At 49.9% G+C, this 17,886-nt stretch overlaps 2 protein-coding genes across 2 annotated transcripts; both read left to right on the top strand.

Moving 5' to 3' along the window:
- Window positions 1-4,803: 4,803 nt before the first annotated feature.
- LOC115600204 (olfactory receptor 10AG1-like) lies at window positions 4,804-5,742 on the top strand. Its single transcript, XM_030468472.1, has one exon. It carries the CDS (start codon window positions 4,804-4,806, stop codon window positions 5,740-5,742), a length of 939 nt encoding a protein of 312 aa, XP_030324332.1.
- A 9,181-nt stretch (window positions 5,743-14,923) lies between these two features.
- LOC103539150 (olfactory receptor 14C36-like) lies at window positions 14,924-15,877 on the top strand. Its single transcript, XM_030468470.1, has one exon. It carries the CDS (start codon window positions 14,924-14,926, stop codon window positions 15,875-15,877), a length of 954 nt encoding a protein of 317 aa, XP_030324330.1.
- Window positions 15,878-17,886: the final 2,009 nt, after the last annotated feature.

Here is a 17,886-nt window from a genome sequence, read left to right as displayed (position 1 = left end):
CCTCACAGTCAAGGAGTTTCTCCTCATGTTGAAGGAGAGATTGCTATGTTGTAGCTTAAACCCTTTTTTCCACTGAAAAGAGATTGGCTCCTTCCTTTTGAATACAACCCCTCTGATATTTATTAACATTCATAAGATTCCCTTCTCAGCTGCCTTTTCTCAAGGCTAAACAGCTCCAAGTCTCTCAGTTATTCTTCTTATGAGAGATATTCAAGTCCCTTAATAATTTGCTCTCCCTGAGTCTCTCTCTAGTAAATCCCAGTCTCTCTGGAACAACTGGATCCAGTATTCCAGGTGTGGTCTCACCAGGTCAGAGTAGAGGGGTAGGAAAACCTCCCTAGATTTGCTGGACACACTTTTCCTTATCCACCTGACTCTGTTCATGGGCTGTGCTGGTCAAGCTGGGAGGCAGACCCAGCTGATGGTGCTCACTGCCACTGACCACCTCCCACACAAGCTCTTGGGTGCCCATGGAGGGTCCTCAGAGGGGCCCTGCCTGATTCCAGTGCCAGGGGCTGTCTTTATTGCACAACATTCACCATCCCTGAGGGCTCTGGACACCAAAGAAGTGACAAAGGATCCAGCCCTAAGTCCCCAAACTGCCCCTGGGACCATGATGGCATCACAGGGAGCCTACAGAGAAAGCAGCACAGCAACAATCTCTGCAGAGTCACCTCCTTGGGCAGCTTCTGGAGAGCAAGTGTGGAAGAAGAGCTGAGCTGAGGAGATCCCCTGTGATGATGGAAGGGCTGTTCTGGAGGCCAGCTCTGTCCCAGCAGTGCCTGTGCCCTGTCCCTGCCTGCGGGCACAGAACTGTCACACCACAGGGCTGTGACCAAGCTGCCAGAGCACTCAGGCCTTACCCAAGGGTGCAGAAGGAGACTGTGGAGCTGGAAAGGGGACAGAATCATAGAATCATAGAATCATAGAATCATAGAATTAGCCGGGTTGGAAGGGACCTCAGAGATCATCTAGTCCAACCCTTGACCCACCAGAGCAGTTGCTAGACCATGGCACTGAGTGCCACATCCAGTCTTTTCTTAAATGTCTCCAGGGACGGAGAATCTACCACCTCACCGGGCAGTCCATTCCATAGCCTAATCACCCTCTCCGTGAAGAAATTCTTTCTAATATCTAACCTAAACCTCCCCTGGCACAACTTAAGACTGTGTCCTCTTGTCTTGTTGAAGGTCGTCTGTGAAAAGAGTCCAGTTCCCACCTCGCTACAGCCTCCTTTCAGGGAGTTGTAGACAGCAATGAGGTCTCCCCTGAGCCTCAACTTCTTCAGGCTGAACAGCCCCAGCTCTCTCAGCCTCTCCTCATAGGGCCTGTGCTCGAGTCCCTTCACCAGCCTGGTTGCCCTCCTTTGGACCTGTTCCAGGACCTCTACATCCTTCTTAAACTGAGGGGCCCAGAACTGCTTGGAAAAGATCAAGCGCTGGTGCTCCCGGGCAGTGCCCTTGTGCCAGGACTCCTGCTCTAGTTGGTGACATCTGAAAACTGGCTGAGGGTTGAAGTTGGGCTTTGATTTTTCCAGTTTCCTCCTGGTCCAGTCTCACATCTTTGCACGCCCCCTGAGTGGCCAGCCCCTTCTCCCAAAGGCCAGAAACTCGCCTTTATTTCCTGAGCTCCAGCCAAACCTATGTTCAGCCAGGCTGGTCTTCTGCAGCTGGACTGGATCTCTGGAATCAGGGACTTTGTTTGAGGGCCTCACCTGTGTGTGGGGAGATCCAGGGTCTCCTGTGCATGCCCCCTTCATCTGCGAGGCTCCCAGCATCCCCCAGCCCTTCACAGGGCTCCACAGATGGACCTGGACAAGCAGGGTCAATGGGCTGAGGCCAAAGGTACTATTAGAGGGACGTGGGGGTGTTGACACTGAGGAACTGGAGTGTGTCCAGAGAAGGACAACAGAGGAAGGGTCTGGAGCAAAAGTCTTCTGAGGGGAGTCTGAGGGACCTGGGGCTGTTGAGCCTGGATTAAAGGAGGTTGTTGGGATACCTTCTTGCTCTCCACAGGTTCCTGAGAGGAGGTTGGAGCCAGGTGGGGCATGGTCTCTTCTTCCAAATAACCACTAATAGGACAAGAGGTCTTATTAGACCTTGGGTTGTGTCAGGGGAGGTTCAGTTTGGATATTAGGCAAAATTATTCACCATAAGAGTGTCAGACCCTGGAAGGTATTGCCTGGGATAGTGGTGGAATCACTTTCCCTGGAGCTGTTTAAAAGACGTGGTGCTGAGGGACTTGGTTCAATGGTGGACTTGGAAAAGTAAAATTATTTGTTGAACTTGATAATCTTACTCGTCTTTCCCTATAAAAGTTATTTTATGATTCTGTGATTCTACGATTAAGCTAAACCCATAGTGAATTGGCTGGATTTCTGCTTCCTTTGTTTTTTTCCCCCTTCAGCAAGTTACAAACTTTCCCTTTGAGCAGCTCAATCTCATGACTCAGTTTCTTCACTTCTAAAGGCCTACAGTTAAGCTGCTGTTGATAACCAGGCTGATGCCCATAATTCTGATGTCTTTTTGAAATTGTTCCTGGTGCTGTGGGTGCCCAGGGAGGAGAAATGGCAGCACCAGCATCCCCACCTTCTCTCCTGAGGCTGCTTTGTTACCATGTCTTATAAACAGGTGAGAGAGACAAAGAGCCCAGAGAACCACATCCAGGTGGTTTCCAGGGGAATGACGGTGAGGAAAAGAGGTCACTTCTGCCTCCTGCAGCATCACGGACTGAGGAGTGTGCTCCTGCCTGCCTGCTGGATCCTGACAGTGGAAAACCCTTCTGGCACACCTGGAATTGCTGAGACACAGCCAGAAGCAGCTGCAGGCATCTGAGCAGCTTGGCTGGGCTGCCTGGCATGGGCTGTCTTCAGCTTGGAGAGCTGCTGCCTGTCCGAGAGTCACCGTGTGAGAAGGGCTCTGGCAGCTTCCCGTCAGCAAAGAGACCTTGAGCTGTGCTCTGCCTCAGACTCTGTGAAGCAGTAAGATGTCTGAGAGCTGAAAAGAAGAGGCTGGATGGTTGAGGACATTTTGAAGGAAGCAGGAAATGTTGGTGTGTGGAGAACCTGTTCGGCTGTGGTTGCTTTGAGGTAAAGCCTCAATTTAAAATAAATGTGCTTGTCTCAGTGCTTTTAGAATATAGAAGTATTTCATTTCTCTGTACCTTTGTTGGAATAAGTGGGTAGATTAGGAGACAATCATGGAGACCTTTTTTTGAGAAAACCCTAATTTTATGCTGGAAATGTTGCACAGCTCCTCTGTGAGATAGAGAAAACTCACAGGCAAAAAGCATCAGCACCCTGGAAAAAGACTCCAACTATGAGGACCACAACTTCCTGTGAATTCTGATATTTCTCTGGAGAAAACCACCCTGTGTTTTTCACTTGGCCAATCTGAATGCTTTTATTACATGTTTTCTGACCTGCTGTTCTCACCATTTATCCACCAGGGTTCATGAATACATCTCAGTGGGTGTTAGTGGAAGTGGGAGAGACACAGCCAGCAACCTTAGTCCTGTGGGAAGGGGATGTTCCTTCCCCATGTCAGACGGATCCTTAAACATCTCTCACCTGAGTTTCTTCTTCATAAGGAGATGTTTCTTCTTCATAAGGAGATATCTTCTACTGTGGTGCTGCTTGCTTGGAGCTCACATCCTCCAAGTGGTCCCAGCAAGGAGTTGTTACTCTTTGGGAAAGTTGGGAAATGCACGGGGAAGTCTCCGCTCCTCAGGCAGCAAGAGCATTGCTGTGCTTCTGCCAGGGCTGCAGGGGACAGGGAATCATGGCAGGGTTGGGATCTGAGCAAATGGGCCCTCATCTGGATTTTTAGGCCATCAGGAATACATGGGAGAGACCAGGAAGTCTGGGAATGTTGAATTATTCTGGACTCATGCGGAAGTTATAGAAGACTGACCTGATCAGGAAAATCATGTGTCGGATGGGGAGGGATCACTCACCTTTAATCCTTTTCTTTACTATAGGACTAAAAAATACATGAAGGAGTTTGCTTGCATAAAAATGTGTTTTAGCACCCTGAAAACTGCTGATTTATGCATAATCTGTGACTTACTCCTCTTGTCAGAATGCCCCCTGGAGCGTCATTGTCACCAGATTCATTGGCAGATAGAATCCTCTTTTTCTTTTGATGGGATTCACCCTTCACTACCTAAAAATGAATGATTCAGATCTAAGATAGTACCCAAGATCTTTGTATGTGGACACAGCATCAGAGGATCAGCCTTTACATGGCAGGAGATCTGGGATTAATCTCTCACCAAGGTCCAAGAATCACATTGCCCCTTACCTTGCTGTATTTTGGCTCCAAAATCAGCCTAGACTCTCATTGCTGTGTCTGTCCCTTTTTTATTGTTTTCTTCCTTTTCACCCTGTTTCTTAATCTTCTCACATGAAATGCATCTTCCATAAGATCTACACAAGGAACATGAGCACAACTGTTGGTAAAAGGGCTCAGATGTATCTATTTGCTTTCTCTTTTTTTTACCTAGAATTCTACTCCATAAAATCACCTCTGAAGAAAAAAATAGAAATTCTTTCATCCATATGACCAAACCCAGTCAATCAGGCTCAAGGATTCTTTTTTTTTTCTCTCTTTACACACCTCCTTGCACAGAGCAACCCATGTTAGATGTCCAGACATGCACACATCCCTTGTTCAAGCTCCCCTAACCCTGCAGTCACACCTCTGATGATGTTTGTTGGATCTTTCTCTAGGCTTGCCATGGGATGGTGGACAGGACATCAGCACCTTCAAAGAGCCTGCTGCTGGGATTGATCTGTGGAGGGAAATGCTCCAAAGAAAAGGCTTGGAGAATCACACTGCTGGACCTGGTTTCATTCTCCTGGGATTTTCTGACCACTCCAGTCTGCAGGGCCTGCTCTTCACAGTCTTCCTGCTCATCTACCTGGTGGTCCTCACAGGGAACAGCCTGATTGCACTCATCACAGTGGTAGACTCAAGCCTCCACAGCCCCATGTATTTCTTCCTGAGGAACTTGTCCTTCCTGGAGATCTGCTACACATCAGTCACTCTGCCAAAAATGCTGGTGGGTTTCCTGATGGGAGATGGCAGGATCTCCTTCCTTGGCTGTGCTGCCCAGCTCTTCTTCCTGGTTTTTCTGGGTGCTACCGAATGCCTTCTGCTGGCTGCCATGGCCTATGACCGCTACACAGCCATCTGTGACCCTCTGCGCTACAGCCTCATCATGAACAGGGGGCTCTGTGTCACACTGCTGCTGGGATCAGGGATGGTTGTGGTACCAGTGCAAGTAGTTCAGACCTACCAGGTGTTCACTTTGCCCTTCTGTGCATCCCACGACCTTCATCACTTCTTCTGTGATGTTCCTCCTCTGCTGGAACTGGCCTGTGCAGACACGTTCTGGAACCAAGTGACTATGTACACCATCGTTCTCGTTTTTGTAGTCCTTCCTTTTTCTTTGATAGTTCTTTCTTACACTAAAATTATCAGGGCAGTTCTGAAAATGCCTTCAGTTGTTGGCAGACACAAAGCCTTTTCCACCTGCTCCTCACACCTTGGTGTGGTCACTCTCTTCTATGGCTCAGCCACAGTGTTCTACTTCAAGCGACGCTCAAGGGACTCTGTAGACACTGACAAATACCTTGCCCTGTTTTACACAATTGTGACCCCCGTGTTTAACCCTGTCATCTATAGCCTGAGGAACAAGGAGGTGAGAATTGCCTTGAAGAGACTCCTATGGACAAAGTGATACTGCAGAGTGGTGAATGTAGTCCCCAAATAGTAACAGATGTCCTGGTGTAGTGCATGGTTGCTTGATCACAGGTACCTCCTGTTTGGTCAGACGAAATCAGATCTTCTGCTTGGCTTAGATCCTGTGAAAGGTGGGAAGTGTTCTCCTGATGCATTCCTGTTATGTCGTGCTCCACCGTGGTATCTTTGTACTCCAGAGCACCTTCAGTGACCCTGAAGAGTTTAATGCAAATACCTACTTCAGGCTATGTCTGAACAAAGTCACCAGTCAAGGGAAACAGTCAAAGCACAGAGAGTAGTCAAAGGGATCTAGTGACACATCCAATGAAGAGATGACCACCCTCAGGCATGAGGGATCACCTGAGAGACCCCAGGGATCATCTGCAGTGTCTCTAAGTGTCAGCTAAGGAAAGTTCAAAGGCATGAAGGTGATTCTCCTACATTGTGTTATCATACGTCGAGTTGTGTCACTCTTGATCAACTTGATGGGAAAGGAAGGGAAAAAGGAAGTCAATGAAAGACCAGGAAGACAATCTAGCAGTGGTACAGGGATAGGGTCTCAGAGAGACTGTGGAAGTTCTGCTCCTGGGGACTTTTGCCACCCAGATCAATACCACCCAGCTGGCCAAAGCTTTGAGCAGCCTGTCCTGAACTCAGTGGAAACTCTGCCTTCAGAAATGGGCTGGAGACTGCCCAAGGTCTGTTCCTGTCTGAGTGGTGTCCAGAATTATGGGCAAAATCTTCTCTAAGCAGACTTGATGATCAGTGGCTTAAAAGAGGTTGAGACTGATTTCTCCGGGCTTTTTTCAGTGTCACACATAGAAATAGGTGAATCATCTTCCAGGTCTTCCCTCTCTGTGTCTCTGACAATTGTAAAGTGAGCCTGGACTTTAATGTGAGCCACCTGCTGGGTGGTGAGATGTGACATTGAATCATCTCTCTGGAGGACCATTATATTTTCATGATGGCAGGACACTGCAGAGGATCTGAAACAAGAGTCAAATGACCAACTGCATCTAGAGTCCTTAGGCTTCCTTCAGGTGAAAGCCATGAACATTTTTTAGGTTGTTTTAAATCTTATCATACAATTGCTGCTTGCTGTGCTACTATTGTTTAAAATTCGTAAATTTGTACTGTTGGCCTGACCTGGCCTGATTTTCTGTCACTTCAACCTCTTTTGCATATTTGATCTTGAAAGTGTGATGCATTCTTTGCTAGGGAACAACAGAAACACAAGTAGACTGGGACATCAAAGCAGGTAAACAGATGCTAAGCTCCTTCCTCCTTGTGGGTTGACCCTGGTAGGAAGCTCAGCATCACACAGCCATTCACTCACTTCCCCCAGATGGGATGGAGAAAGAGGAAAGGAAGAGTAAGAGCAGAAAAATCACAGGTCAAAAGTAATCCTAAACCACATTCAGGAACATGCTGGTTCTCAGCAACAGGACCAGACAGGTTTCAACCTGTTTCCAATACCTTCCTCATAGTAAACCATTCAAAATTCATGAAAAGTTTTTTAATTAGCTTGGCAAAGAAGGAGATGATGCAGACCCACGTCTCCTCCACAGGTGAGCTCCCCCATAAGCGCATATAAAAACTGGAGTTACTAACAGTAATGTCCAGGGGAGAGCACTTGAGGTATCGTGATGACTTCTCTATCAGTTGATTCATAAGAGAAACTGTAAAGACTGTAATTGTTCACAGTCTTTTCCTCACTATCTAGTCCTCTTGAAGAGATACTCTGCACCAATACCAACTGAATATAAATTTCTAAACTGAAAACCAGTAAAATAGAACTTCTCAATAATTTTTATTCTATACTCTTTGTAATCTTCCTCCACACTGGAACCTCTCCTATTAGATGTGCAAATCTTGAACACTAAAAACATCACAGGGAAAGACATGGCTGGTCCGTACTCTAATGGTCCCCATGGTGCCAGAGGGTCTGAATCCATGATCCTCAGGTAGTGACAGGAGACTGAAAAAAAAAAATCTTTAGAAGTTAAAGCCAAAACAAAAAACAAAGTTATCGTAAAGCATTGATTGGCTCCATTGGGTCCCATTACTGACAAAGCCTCCCCAGAGACTTGTTAGAGCAGATCACTGGAGGCCATGATTACAGGGAGGCAAAGATTCTGTATAGGTGGTTCTGAAAGCAAGGATTTTTCATTATTTATTTACTAATGCAGCATTGAGGACAAACTCTGACCTCCAGTCAATGGGAAGGCAGAGTTCATCCCTCACTTGTAGGTCAAGACTCTTCCTACAGACAGTACAGTGTGAAAATGAGTAATTAAATTTCTGACCTGTCTTAACCTCCTGAAGACAGGGAAAGGAAGCCCAGAGCTTCAAGAGAAAATGACTCCTGGTAGACCATGGTGGTTGAGGCAGCTGCCATGTTTGAGGTGACAAAGCCCTTAATCCTGTTGGGCTTTTCAGCCTTCCAGAGCCCTTGGCCACCTCTCCTGCAGGCTGCCCTACACTGTCCATGCCTGCAGCTCCTTCTGTAAACTGCTTTAAAAAGGCTTTAAACTGAAGGACAAGGAGGGAAGGACTAAAGATGGCAATGATCACCCCACCATCACCACTACAGCTGATCTGGGATAAACCAGGCCTGCTGACCCCAGGAGTCCAGCCTGGACTTTCCCAGGGCTTCCCTAAAGCCTTGGTTGTGACGAAACAGTAATTGGGGGTGAGGGAGGAAGAACATGGTACCATTTTTCTGTATATTTGTATATATTTAGTAATTTTTTCCTTTTTATCATTCTTGTTTCATTAAAGCTGTGTAGTTTAGTTTCCAACCCATAAGTCTCTCTCCCTTATTCTCTCTCCTTTCTTTATCAGGATGGGGAGGGGCATTAATACAGAGCTTCTGTCTTTCAGTTAACTGCCAGCCCAGCATTAAATCCTGACAGATTTATTGGTGCCCAACGTGGAGCTTAAGCTTATTAGCTTGAGCCCAGTTGAAATTTCAACTCATTCATATGAATAGTTTGAATTTTTACTTCAGTGGGAGGATACCCAGATGGCTCTGCTGAGTGGGAATCAAACAATTCTCTTTGGAAATTTCACAGGGATAGAAATTAAACCAATCATGCTGTACCTTACTCATAGTCCTTGATTGTCCACTAACTAAAACCATCTGCTCTGCTTGACATCCTGTCTCTCTAATGTGTCACTTGACTCACTCAGCATAGTGTCACTTTCAAGCTCCCCGAGGGTGCACTTGATCCCACTCTCTGTGTTACTGTTTCATGTATTGAACAGGACTGGTCCCAGTATTGGATTCCCGAGGGACCATACTGGAATCTGACCAGTCCCCAGCAACTCCATACAAAGGAAGAATTGGCATTTCTAGGCCATGAAGGGCCAGGTTATCAGAGGAACAATTCAAAACACAAAAGGTAACAATGCAAATACAGGAGCCAGATGGCTCCACTGAGTGGGAATCAAACTAATTTTTTTGAAATTTCACAGGGGTTGAAATTAAACCAATCCTGCTGTACCTTTGGTACTCAGGGTATGTGACCTGTGGCTTTTTATCTGGGATTAGTGTTGCTCTGTGGTTCATTCTTGGTGAGAGCTGCTCAAGAACCATAGTTGTGATATGGTCTTCAGCAGTGTGGTACATGGTACAGTGTTTTTTCACACACCTAGGAGATACACATAGGATACACATTTCATACAAACAGGAAATATCCCTATAAAGATGAAATAAGTTCCCGACAGGTCAAAGCAGCCACGCTTGGAAAAGCTCTCAGGTATCTGAGAGAATTGGGTGTACGACATGTGATCGATACCAATGATGAGACTGTAGATCCTTATCACATGCCATGCCCTAAGCCTGTGAGGCAAAGGTTTGTGCATGCTGCACCATCCCCATTTAACCCTACACTATCAGCAATGTGATGGGTTCCTGGAGAAATGGAACCAGCTGTGGGTGATGGGATTAAAACAGCAGGAGAATATGAAGATGCTGTCATGGCTTCTCATGGGGCCTGGGTCTCAGCTGTAAAGGGAACAGCTGAGAAACTGCACCTACCCCATCACACAGCCCTGGTGGTGCTTTCAGGAGCTCAGGGCAGGAACTGTCTGGGACTATGTCAGAGAAACATCGAATCATGGAATGGGTTGTGTTGGAAGAGTTCCAGATCATCTTGTTCCAACCCCCTGCATGCATGGGTAGGGACACCTCCCACCCAACTGAAGCCAACGCTGCCCTTGTCCCCATGGAACTCACTTCTTAATCCCATCCACAACATCAGCCTCAGTCAGAGCTGATGGACTGACAGATGAGTATCAGCCAGCTGTGTGCCCAGGTGGTCAAGAAGGCCACCAACATCCTGGCTTGTATCAGGAACAGCATCACTGATGGCACTGTGACCCTCATCATCTCATGAACTTCCCACCCACCACATCACCCACCTCTTCAATCCAGACATCACCAGGCTGGCTACAACAGGACAATGGTAGAGAATGGCAAAGGGCTTGCTAAAGGCCAGGTGCACCCCAGGCCTTTCTGCCCCCTGCCCACTCTGCTTCAGCAATCCCCTCTTTGTCCTTCACCTGCCTGGAGCAGGATGGACCCCATCACTGTCCCAAGGACTGAGGTCATAGAATCATAGAATCCTAGAATGTTAGGGGTTGGAAGGGACCTCTAGAGATCATCCAGTCCAACCCCTCTGCCAAAGCAGGATCACCCAGGGCAGGCCACACAGGAACACACCCAGATATGTCTTGAAAGTCTCCAGTAATGGAGACTCCACAGCCTCTCTGGGCAGGCTGTTCCAGTGCTCCCACAGCCTCACAGTCAAGACGTTTCTCCTCATGTTGAGGTGGAACTTCCTATGTTCTGGCTTAAACACATTATTCCACTGAAAAGAGATTGGCCCCTTCCTTTTCACACCCACTCCTCTGTTATTTATGAACACTCATAAAATCCCCTCAGTCTTCTTTTCCCAAGGCTAACAGACCAAATTCTCTCATTCTTTATTCATAGGAGAGATGCTGAAGTTCCTTAATCAACCTCCTAGCTCTCCCTGGGACTAGCTCCAGTAGATCCCTCTCCCACTAGAACTAGGGAGTCCAAACTAGTATCCAGTATTCCAGGTTTTGTCTCACCAGGGCAGAGTAGAGGTGTAGGATAGATCTGCTAGATCACTTTTGCTGATTCACCGCAGGACACCATTGGCCTTCTAGACTACCCATTTGGTCATCCCTTTGCAGAAGGCTATCAGGTTAGTCAAGCAAGATTTCTCATTAGTAAATCAATGTTGGCTGCTCTTCAGAACCTGTAAAGAAGAATTTTCCTTTCCTGCTCAGTATTGAGAGCTACATCTACCATTGCAGAGATGTGGAATCCCCTCAGTTAAAACACAAAATTTCTACTTCCCCTCTTTCATCCTCCTCTGTGGTACTGACTGTAGCATAATGGACTTTAGAGTACCGTTAGGGCTCCTAGTGGAATTCTGAAGAGGGAAGGCTTGCAAGGACCTGGACTGATAAGACGAAAGGCAATAGGTTTAAGAGAGAGAAGAGTGGATTTGAACTGAATGTTAAGGAAAAGTTCTTTAACATGAGGGTACTGGAGAAATGGCCAGTGAGGTGGTTGAGGCCTCATCCCAGGAGATACTCAAGGTCAGGCTTAAGGAGGATCTGAGCAACCTGATTTAGGTGAGGGTGCCCCTGACTCCTACAGAGTGGTTTGACCTGATGAACTTTAGAGGCCCCTTCTAAAAAAAATAATTTTGTGATTCTCTAATTCTATGATTATATGCCCATCAGCCACCTAAGTTTCCATGGGGAGTGCCCAGAGATTTCCCATGACAGGATTTGGAGACCCCAACCCATGCCCAGTCTGCAGAAGAGTATCGGTCTAACCTCAGTGCTGTGGAGATTTTGAGCAGAAGAGGAGGATCCTGGGAGTGCCTTGAAGAGTGGGTTTGGGCATGGTGGAGCTTTTCTTCACAATGGGAAACAGCTTGGGCAAGAAAGAATGGCCCAAAGGGCACCTGGGGAGGCCTGGAGTGGAGAGCAGAAGAAAGAAATGTCACTGCAAGGGCCATGCTGGGGAACACCACATCCCCCAGAAGGAGCCTGGATCAGCCCAAGGCTCTGTGTGCCAAGGCAGAGGCAGGGAGGACACAGAGATGTCAGGAGAGGAAGGGGACAGCAAGGTGGGGCAGGCGGGTGAAGGAGCAGAGCCTGCAGGGCAAGAGGCACAGGGGATGGGACAGCCCAGGACAGACTGTGCTGGAGAGGAGAGAGGGAAAAGCTGTGGAAAAGCTGGAGGCACACTTGGCAGAGCCAAGCTCTCCATGCCTTTGCTGATGGCTCTTGTCTCTGTCCCTAATGGCCATGGGGAAACAAGTGAAGCTTCCAGCAGCACTGGGGCTCAGGGCCTCCTTGTCCATGTGCAGGAGGCTGGGAGGTGCCGTGCCATAGTCCTGCCCTTGCCATTGCCCATCTCCACATGCCAGTGCTGCCAGGAGAGCCCTGAGGGCTGAGGCAGGGACAGGATCTCCCTCCCTTGCCAGGGGCTGGGGCTCAGGGCTGGCACCTTTGGGGAATGGGCTCAGGGCTGGGCCCTTGGCAGTCCTGACACTCAGCACCAGAGCCACCTGCACCTTCCTTTTCCCCACCCGTCATCACTGCCTCCTGCTTCCTGCTCCCCCAAAACCCTGCAGGGGACGCTGCTTTCTCAGGGCTGTCCCTCAGGGGGACCCAGGAACACGGCAAGAAACTTTGGACTCTTTCTTGGACTTTCTTGTGGAGAAAGCAGCTTCTGCAGCTTCCTCTCCTTGCCTCTTGATCAATTGTCATGGGCTCAGCATCAACCCCCCAGAGAGCTCATTACAGCTGTGAGCTGGGCTCCTGGGATGGAGGGAGCTGCTGGCAAGTGGGCAGTGCTGCAGAGAAACAGCTCTGGGCAGGAGCAGCTCCTCTGCAGAGCGCAGCAGGGCTGAGGGCACTGCCAGGGTATCTGGGGGAGATGAGCAAGGCAGAGAGAGCTTCAAGGGGGAGAAGACTGAGGGGATGAGTGCCAGCTGAGTGGAGGAGAACCTTCCGAGCTTCTGACATGGTGAGTGTCTGGTGCAGGGCAGTGAAGCTGGTGCAGTTCCTGGAGGCATCTCCTAAAGCTGCAGAGCCAGAGCTGCTGGGATCTGTAAGGGGGGAAGGGGCTGGAGGTGGAAGGGGAATTGTGAAGAGGAGTGAGAGTGTGTGTACAGGCAGGGTTGCCCAGGGCTGTCCTTCAGAGCAGGGTCCTGCAGCCCAGGGGCTGTGTGCTGGGGCAGGGACTCTGCTGCCTGCCTGCCTGCCAGGGGCAGCTCTCAGCCTGCCCGGGGAGCTCCCTGGTGCTGGCAGAAGCTGTGGCTGGCAGGAGACAGGGAGCACAGGGCAGGCTCCTGGTGCTGCTGAAAGATGGATGAATTGCTCATTGCTGCTCACAGCTCCAGCTGATGCCCAGAAGATTTCTGAGGGGACTTTTCAGGAGTCCCTTCAGGGCAGGGCTTTCCTGCTCCAGTCTGGGCTCTCCTCAGGCTCTGCTTCCACTTGTCTCTCCAGGACATAGAGAGCTCTTTCTGCATTCTGCAGAAGGCACACAGACCCCAGTACTCTTATGTCTTGTCTGAACTCCTTATGAGCCCCTGAACAGCCAGAGATGCCCCTGGACAGGTCCTGCTGCTGCCAGGAGGGGTCTGCAGGGCAGAGCTGAGCACTCAGTGGGTGGGATGGGGGCTGTGAGCACTGACAGGGAGGAGAGCTGGGGACAGAGAAAGAGCTGCAGGCAGCAGAGATGGGCAGGGATTGAGAGGGAGCTGCTGCCTGGAAGATGATGGCAGTGGGGATTCCTGCACCTCCCAGCCATCCCCTGCAGAGCTGCTGCCCTCCCTACAGCTAAACCCTGTTCTCTGTCACACAGCACAGTCCCCCAGCCCTTCAGATCATGGGCACTGAATTCTGAGCATCCTTCCAGCAGCCCCTTTCCCCCCCTCCCCAAGACAGGAGGAAAGCTGGAGTCTCTTCCTGTGTCTCCCTGTCCTGACTCTCTTGGCAGCAGAACTTTACCAGGTTCCCCTCTTGTCCCTGCTGCTTCCCTTCTTTTTACTGGGCTTGGTGGTGAGGATTTGGGTTCAGCTCAGACACTGATGCTGCAGGTCCTGTCCTGCTGCTGTGTCCATGGAGGAAAAGTGTTGAGAGTTTTACACACGAATGGTTGCTAGACAAAGGACATGACAGTGTGCAGCTGGTCAGCGTATAGGCGACAAGGACAAGGTGTCCTTGCCACCAACTGTTACACAGTAACAGTGTGCTGTGGTTAGCAGTAAGGAGAAGTTAGCCCCCAAGAAGAATGTTCCAGAAACCGCAAGGCTGCCCTGCTACACTTACGTCAGTAGCTAAGAACCAATGAGGAGCTTAGCTTTTTGCAACATGTGCGAGCTGATCTGTATAAATATGCACCGAATGTTCAATAAAGTTGAGGCCTGCTGACCATGATAGCATGAGGCTTGTCTCCCGTGGCTCCGGTTATCCCGACAGAAAAGCATCCAAAGTTACTCAGATTTGGGGCTGTAGGGACAACAGGATATGGGGTGGGGGTCAGCTCACCCTCCCATCAGGATACCCCATCTTTAGGGTCTTAGCCTCTTTGTGCAGCTGAGAGCAGGACTGATGGACAGAGCAGCTGTCCTCACTCTGCACTAAGGGACAGTCCCTTTGCCTCTCAGCACCCTACAGGTTTTAGTTGCAGAGAAGAAATACCAGGGGCTTCGGCATTATAATATTCCTCATGTGTTTTTGAGAAACTCAACCAGACCAAACCATGCTGAATCTGCTCTGCTCTGCTCTGCAGGCTGGTGGTGCTTTGGGCTGACAATGCTGAAAATCTCTTGGATTTTTACATTGGATTCAATGTCAGATCAACATTTCCTTTTTTATTAATTCCTGTAGGACAGGACTGACTCCTGCAGAGCCCAGAGTTCAGATGCTGCTCTGACTGACACCATCAGCCAGCACCAACTACAGCTCATGAATGGGACCGGCAAAAATCCTTCCTGTATGAAGTGAGGTGTTTTGGGGATTTCTGTGAATTTCTAAAAGAATTGCTCAGAAAAATCAGACCTGACTTACTTATGCCTTTTCTTTCTCTGACAGTGCACCATTCCCAGATGCAGCAGATGTCCAACAGCATCTCCATCAGTCAGTTCCTCCTCCTGGCATTTGCAGACAGGCAGGAGCTGCAGCTCTTGCACTTCTGGCTCTTCCTGGGCATCTACCTGGCTGCCCTCCTGGGCAATGGCCTCATCATCACCACCATCGCCTGTGACCACCACCTCCACACCCCCATGTACTTCTTCCTCCTCAACCTCTCCCTCCTCGACCTGGGATCCATCTCCATCACTCTGCCCAAAGCCATGGCCAATTCCCTCTGGGACAACACCAACATCTCCTACATGGGATGTGCTGCACAGCTCTTCTTCTTTGTCTTTTTGATGTCAGCAGAGTTTTTTCTCCTGACCATCATGTCCTACGACCGCTACGTGGCCATCTGCAAACCCCTGCACTATGGGACCCTCCTGGGCAGCAGAGCTTGTGTCCACATGGCAGCAGCTGCCTGGGGCACTGGGTTTCTCTATTCTCTGCTGCACACAGCCAATACATTTTCCCTGCCCCTCTGCCAGGGCAATGCCCTGGACCAGTTCTTCTGTGAAGTCCCCCAGATCCTCAAGCAGTCCTGCTCACTCTCCTACCTCAGGGAAATTTGGGTTGTGGTTATTGGTTCCTGTTTTGGTATTGGCTGTTTTGTATTTATTGTGTTCTCATATGTAGACATCTTCAGGGCTGTGCTGAGGATCCCCTCTGAGCAGGGACAGCACAAAGCCTTTTCCACGTGCCTCCCCCACCTAGCTGTGGTCTCCCTTTTCATCAGCACAGCCATGTTTTCTTACCTGAAGCCCCCCTTCATCTCCTTCCCATCCCTGGACGTGGTGCTGTCATTTCTGTACTCGGTGGTTCCTCCAGCAGTGAACCCCCTCATTTACAGCATGAGGAACCAGGAGCTCAAGGGTTCTCTGAGGAAATGCTTAGGGTTTTTCAGCATCCAGAGGATGCCTCCTTTCCTCTGCAAGTGACTCAGTGTGTGTGTCAGGGCTTTCCAAGTCTTAAGTTTTTACATTCTTCTACTTTTTTTTTAGCTGTGATTTTCATTTCTTCTAAGTAACATCATTATTCATTCCTTCTGACTTTATTATCCTGATCAGGAAACCGTGTGCAATGCAGACTCTCCACTCAATTTTAATGAAATAAATAAACTCTCATCAAATATTTTGTCTGCAGTCCCTTCTCAGTGTTTCAGGAATGAATGGGAAGTGAAAGCCCCTCCCTGGCTGCAGCAGCCCTGGGAAGGCTGCTCTGTGCCTGGAGCAGTCAGAGCTCTTGAGGAGCACAAGGCCAGGGCTGTTTGCTGGGCTGGGCAGAGGGGATGGCCCCGAGGGGCTGCAGAGCTCTGTGGATCTCCTGGAGAGGAGAGCAGGGGACACAGGGTGCCTCCTGCTCCTTTTGCCATGCATGGTCTCCCATCTGGGGCTCTGAGCTCTCTCTGCCCCCCAGGAGCTGCTTTGCCCTTCAGAGGGGCTGGGGCTGTGCTGGGACTGCCCAGAGCAGCCTGGGCTGGGCACTGGTGTGGGGCCAGCAGCAACTGGGCTGTGCTGAGAGAGAAGGGAGTGGAGGTGGGAGAGCCTGGAGGGAGCTGTTCTGGGCTGGCAAGTGAAACCCTGTCAGAGAAAGCCAAGGGTGTGTCACTGGTCCTGCATGGTCATGGAGAGGGACACTGCCAGCAGGGGCTGTGGTGCAGAGCCAGGGCTGCTGAAGACAGCCCAGAGATGGAGGTGCAGGGCAGAGGAGGCTGCTCTGTGCATTTGGTGGCATGGAGAGAGCAAGAAGGTGACCCAGGGCCTTGGTCACCCCACAGCCATTGTCCATCTCTCCCAACCCTGGCTGCTCCCTCCAGGTTTAAGGATGAGTCTTTCTGTACCCATCCCAGCAAAGCCCCAGACTGTACCATGGGGATGTTTCCACAAAGGTGGTCTGGGCAGTCCTTCACACCCAAACAGTTCTATGACTTTATAATGAACTTGAGACCGTGCCCTCTTGTCTTGCTGAGAGTTGCCTGGGAAAAGAGACTGACCCCCACCTGGCTCCAATCTCCTTTCAGGTAGTTGGAGAGAGTGATGAGGTCTCCCCTGAGCCTCCTCTTCTCCAGGCTGAACAGCCCCAGCTCCCTCAGCCTCTCCTCATAGGATCTGTCCTCGAGTCCCTTCACCAGCCTGATTGCCCTCCTTTGGACCTGCTCCAGGATCTCGATATCCTTCCTAAAATGAAGGGCCCAGAACTGGACATAGGACTTAAGGTGTGGCCTCACCAGCGCTGAGAACAGGGGCAGAATCACTGCCTTGGACTTGCTGGCCACGCTGTTCCGGATACAGGCCAGGATGCCACTGGCCTTCTTGACTACCTGGGCACACTGCTGGCCCGTGTTCAGCTTCCTGTCAATCCAAACTCCCAGGTCCCTCTCTGTCTGGCTGCTCTCCAAGCACTCTGTGCCCAGCCTGGAGCTCCCCATGGGCTTGTTGTGGCCAAAGTGCAGGACCTGGCACTTGGTGGTGTTGAACCTCATCCCGTTGGGATCAGCCCAACTCTCCAGTCTGTCCAGGTCCCTCTGCAGAGCCCTCCTGCCTTCCAGCTGATCCACACTCCCCCCCCCAGCTTAGTGTCGTCTGTGAATTTGCTGCTGATGGACTCAGTCCCCTCATCTAAATCATCAATGAAGATATTGAACAGAACTGGGCCCAACACCGATCCCTGGGGGACACCACTAGTGACCGGCCACCAACTGGATGCAGCCCCGTTCAGCACCACTCTCTGGGCCCGGCCCTCCAGCCAGTTCCTAACCCAGCACAGGGTGCCCCTGCCCAAGCTGTGGGCTGACAGCTTTTTTTCAGGAGGATGCTGTGAGAGACGGTGTCAAAGGCTTTGCTGAAGTCCAGGTAGACCACATCCACAGCCTTCCCTCATCCACCAGTCAGATCACCTGATCATAAAAGAGATCAGGTTGGTCAGACAGGACCTGCCCTTCCTAAAC

This window comes from Calypte anna, unplaced genomic scaffold (assembly GCF_003957555.1).
Source record: "Calypte anna isolate BGI_N300 unplaced genomic scaffold, bCalAnn1_v1.p scaffold_142_arrow_ctg1, whole genome shotgun sequence".
NCBI lineage: Eukaryota > Metazoa > Chordata > Aves > Apodiformes > Trochilidae > Calypte > Calypte anna.
Note: the sequence above shows the minus strand (reverse complement) of the source record. Positions and strands in the feature narration are given on the sequence as shown.

Excerpts from the sequence above, each read along its gene's own strand:
- LOC115600204 (XM_030468472.1), top strand. The coding sequence starts at position 4,804 with ATGCTCCAAAGAAAAGGCTTGGAGAATCACACTGCTGGACCTGGTTTC.
- LOC103539150 (XM_030468470.1), top strand. The coding sequence starts at position 14,924 with ATGTCCAACAGCATCTCCATCAGTCAGTTCCTCCTCCTGGCATTTGCA.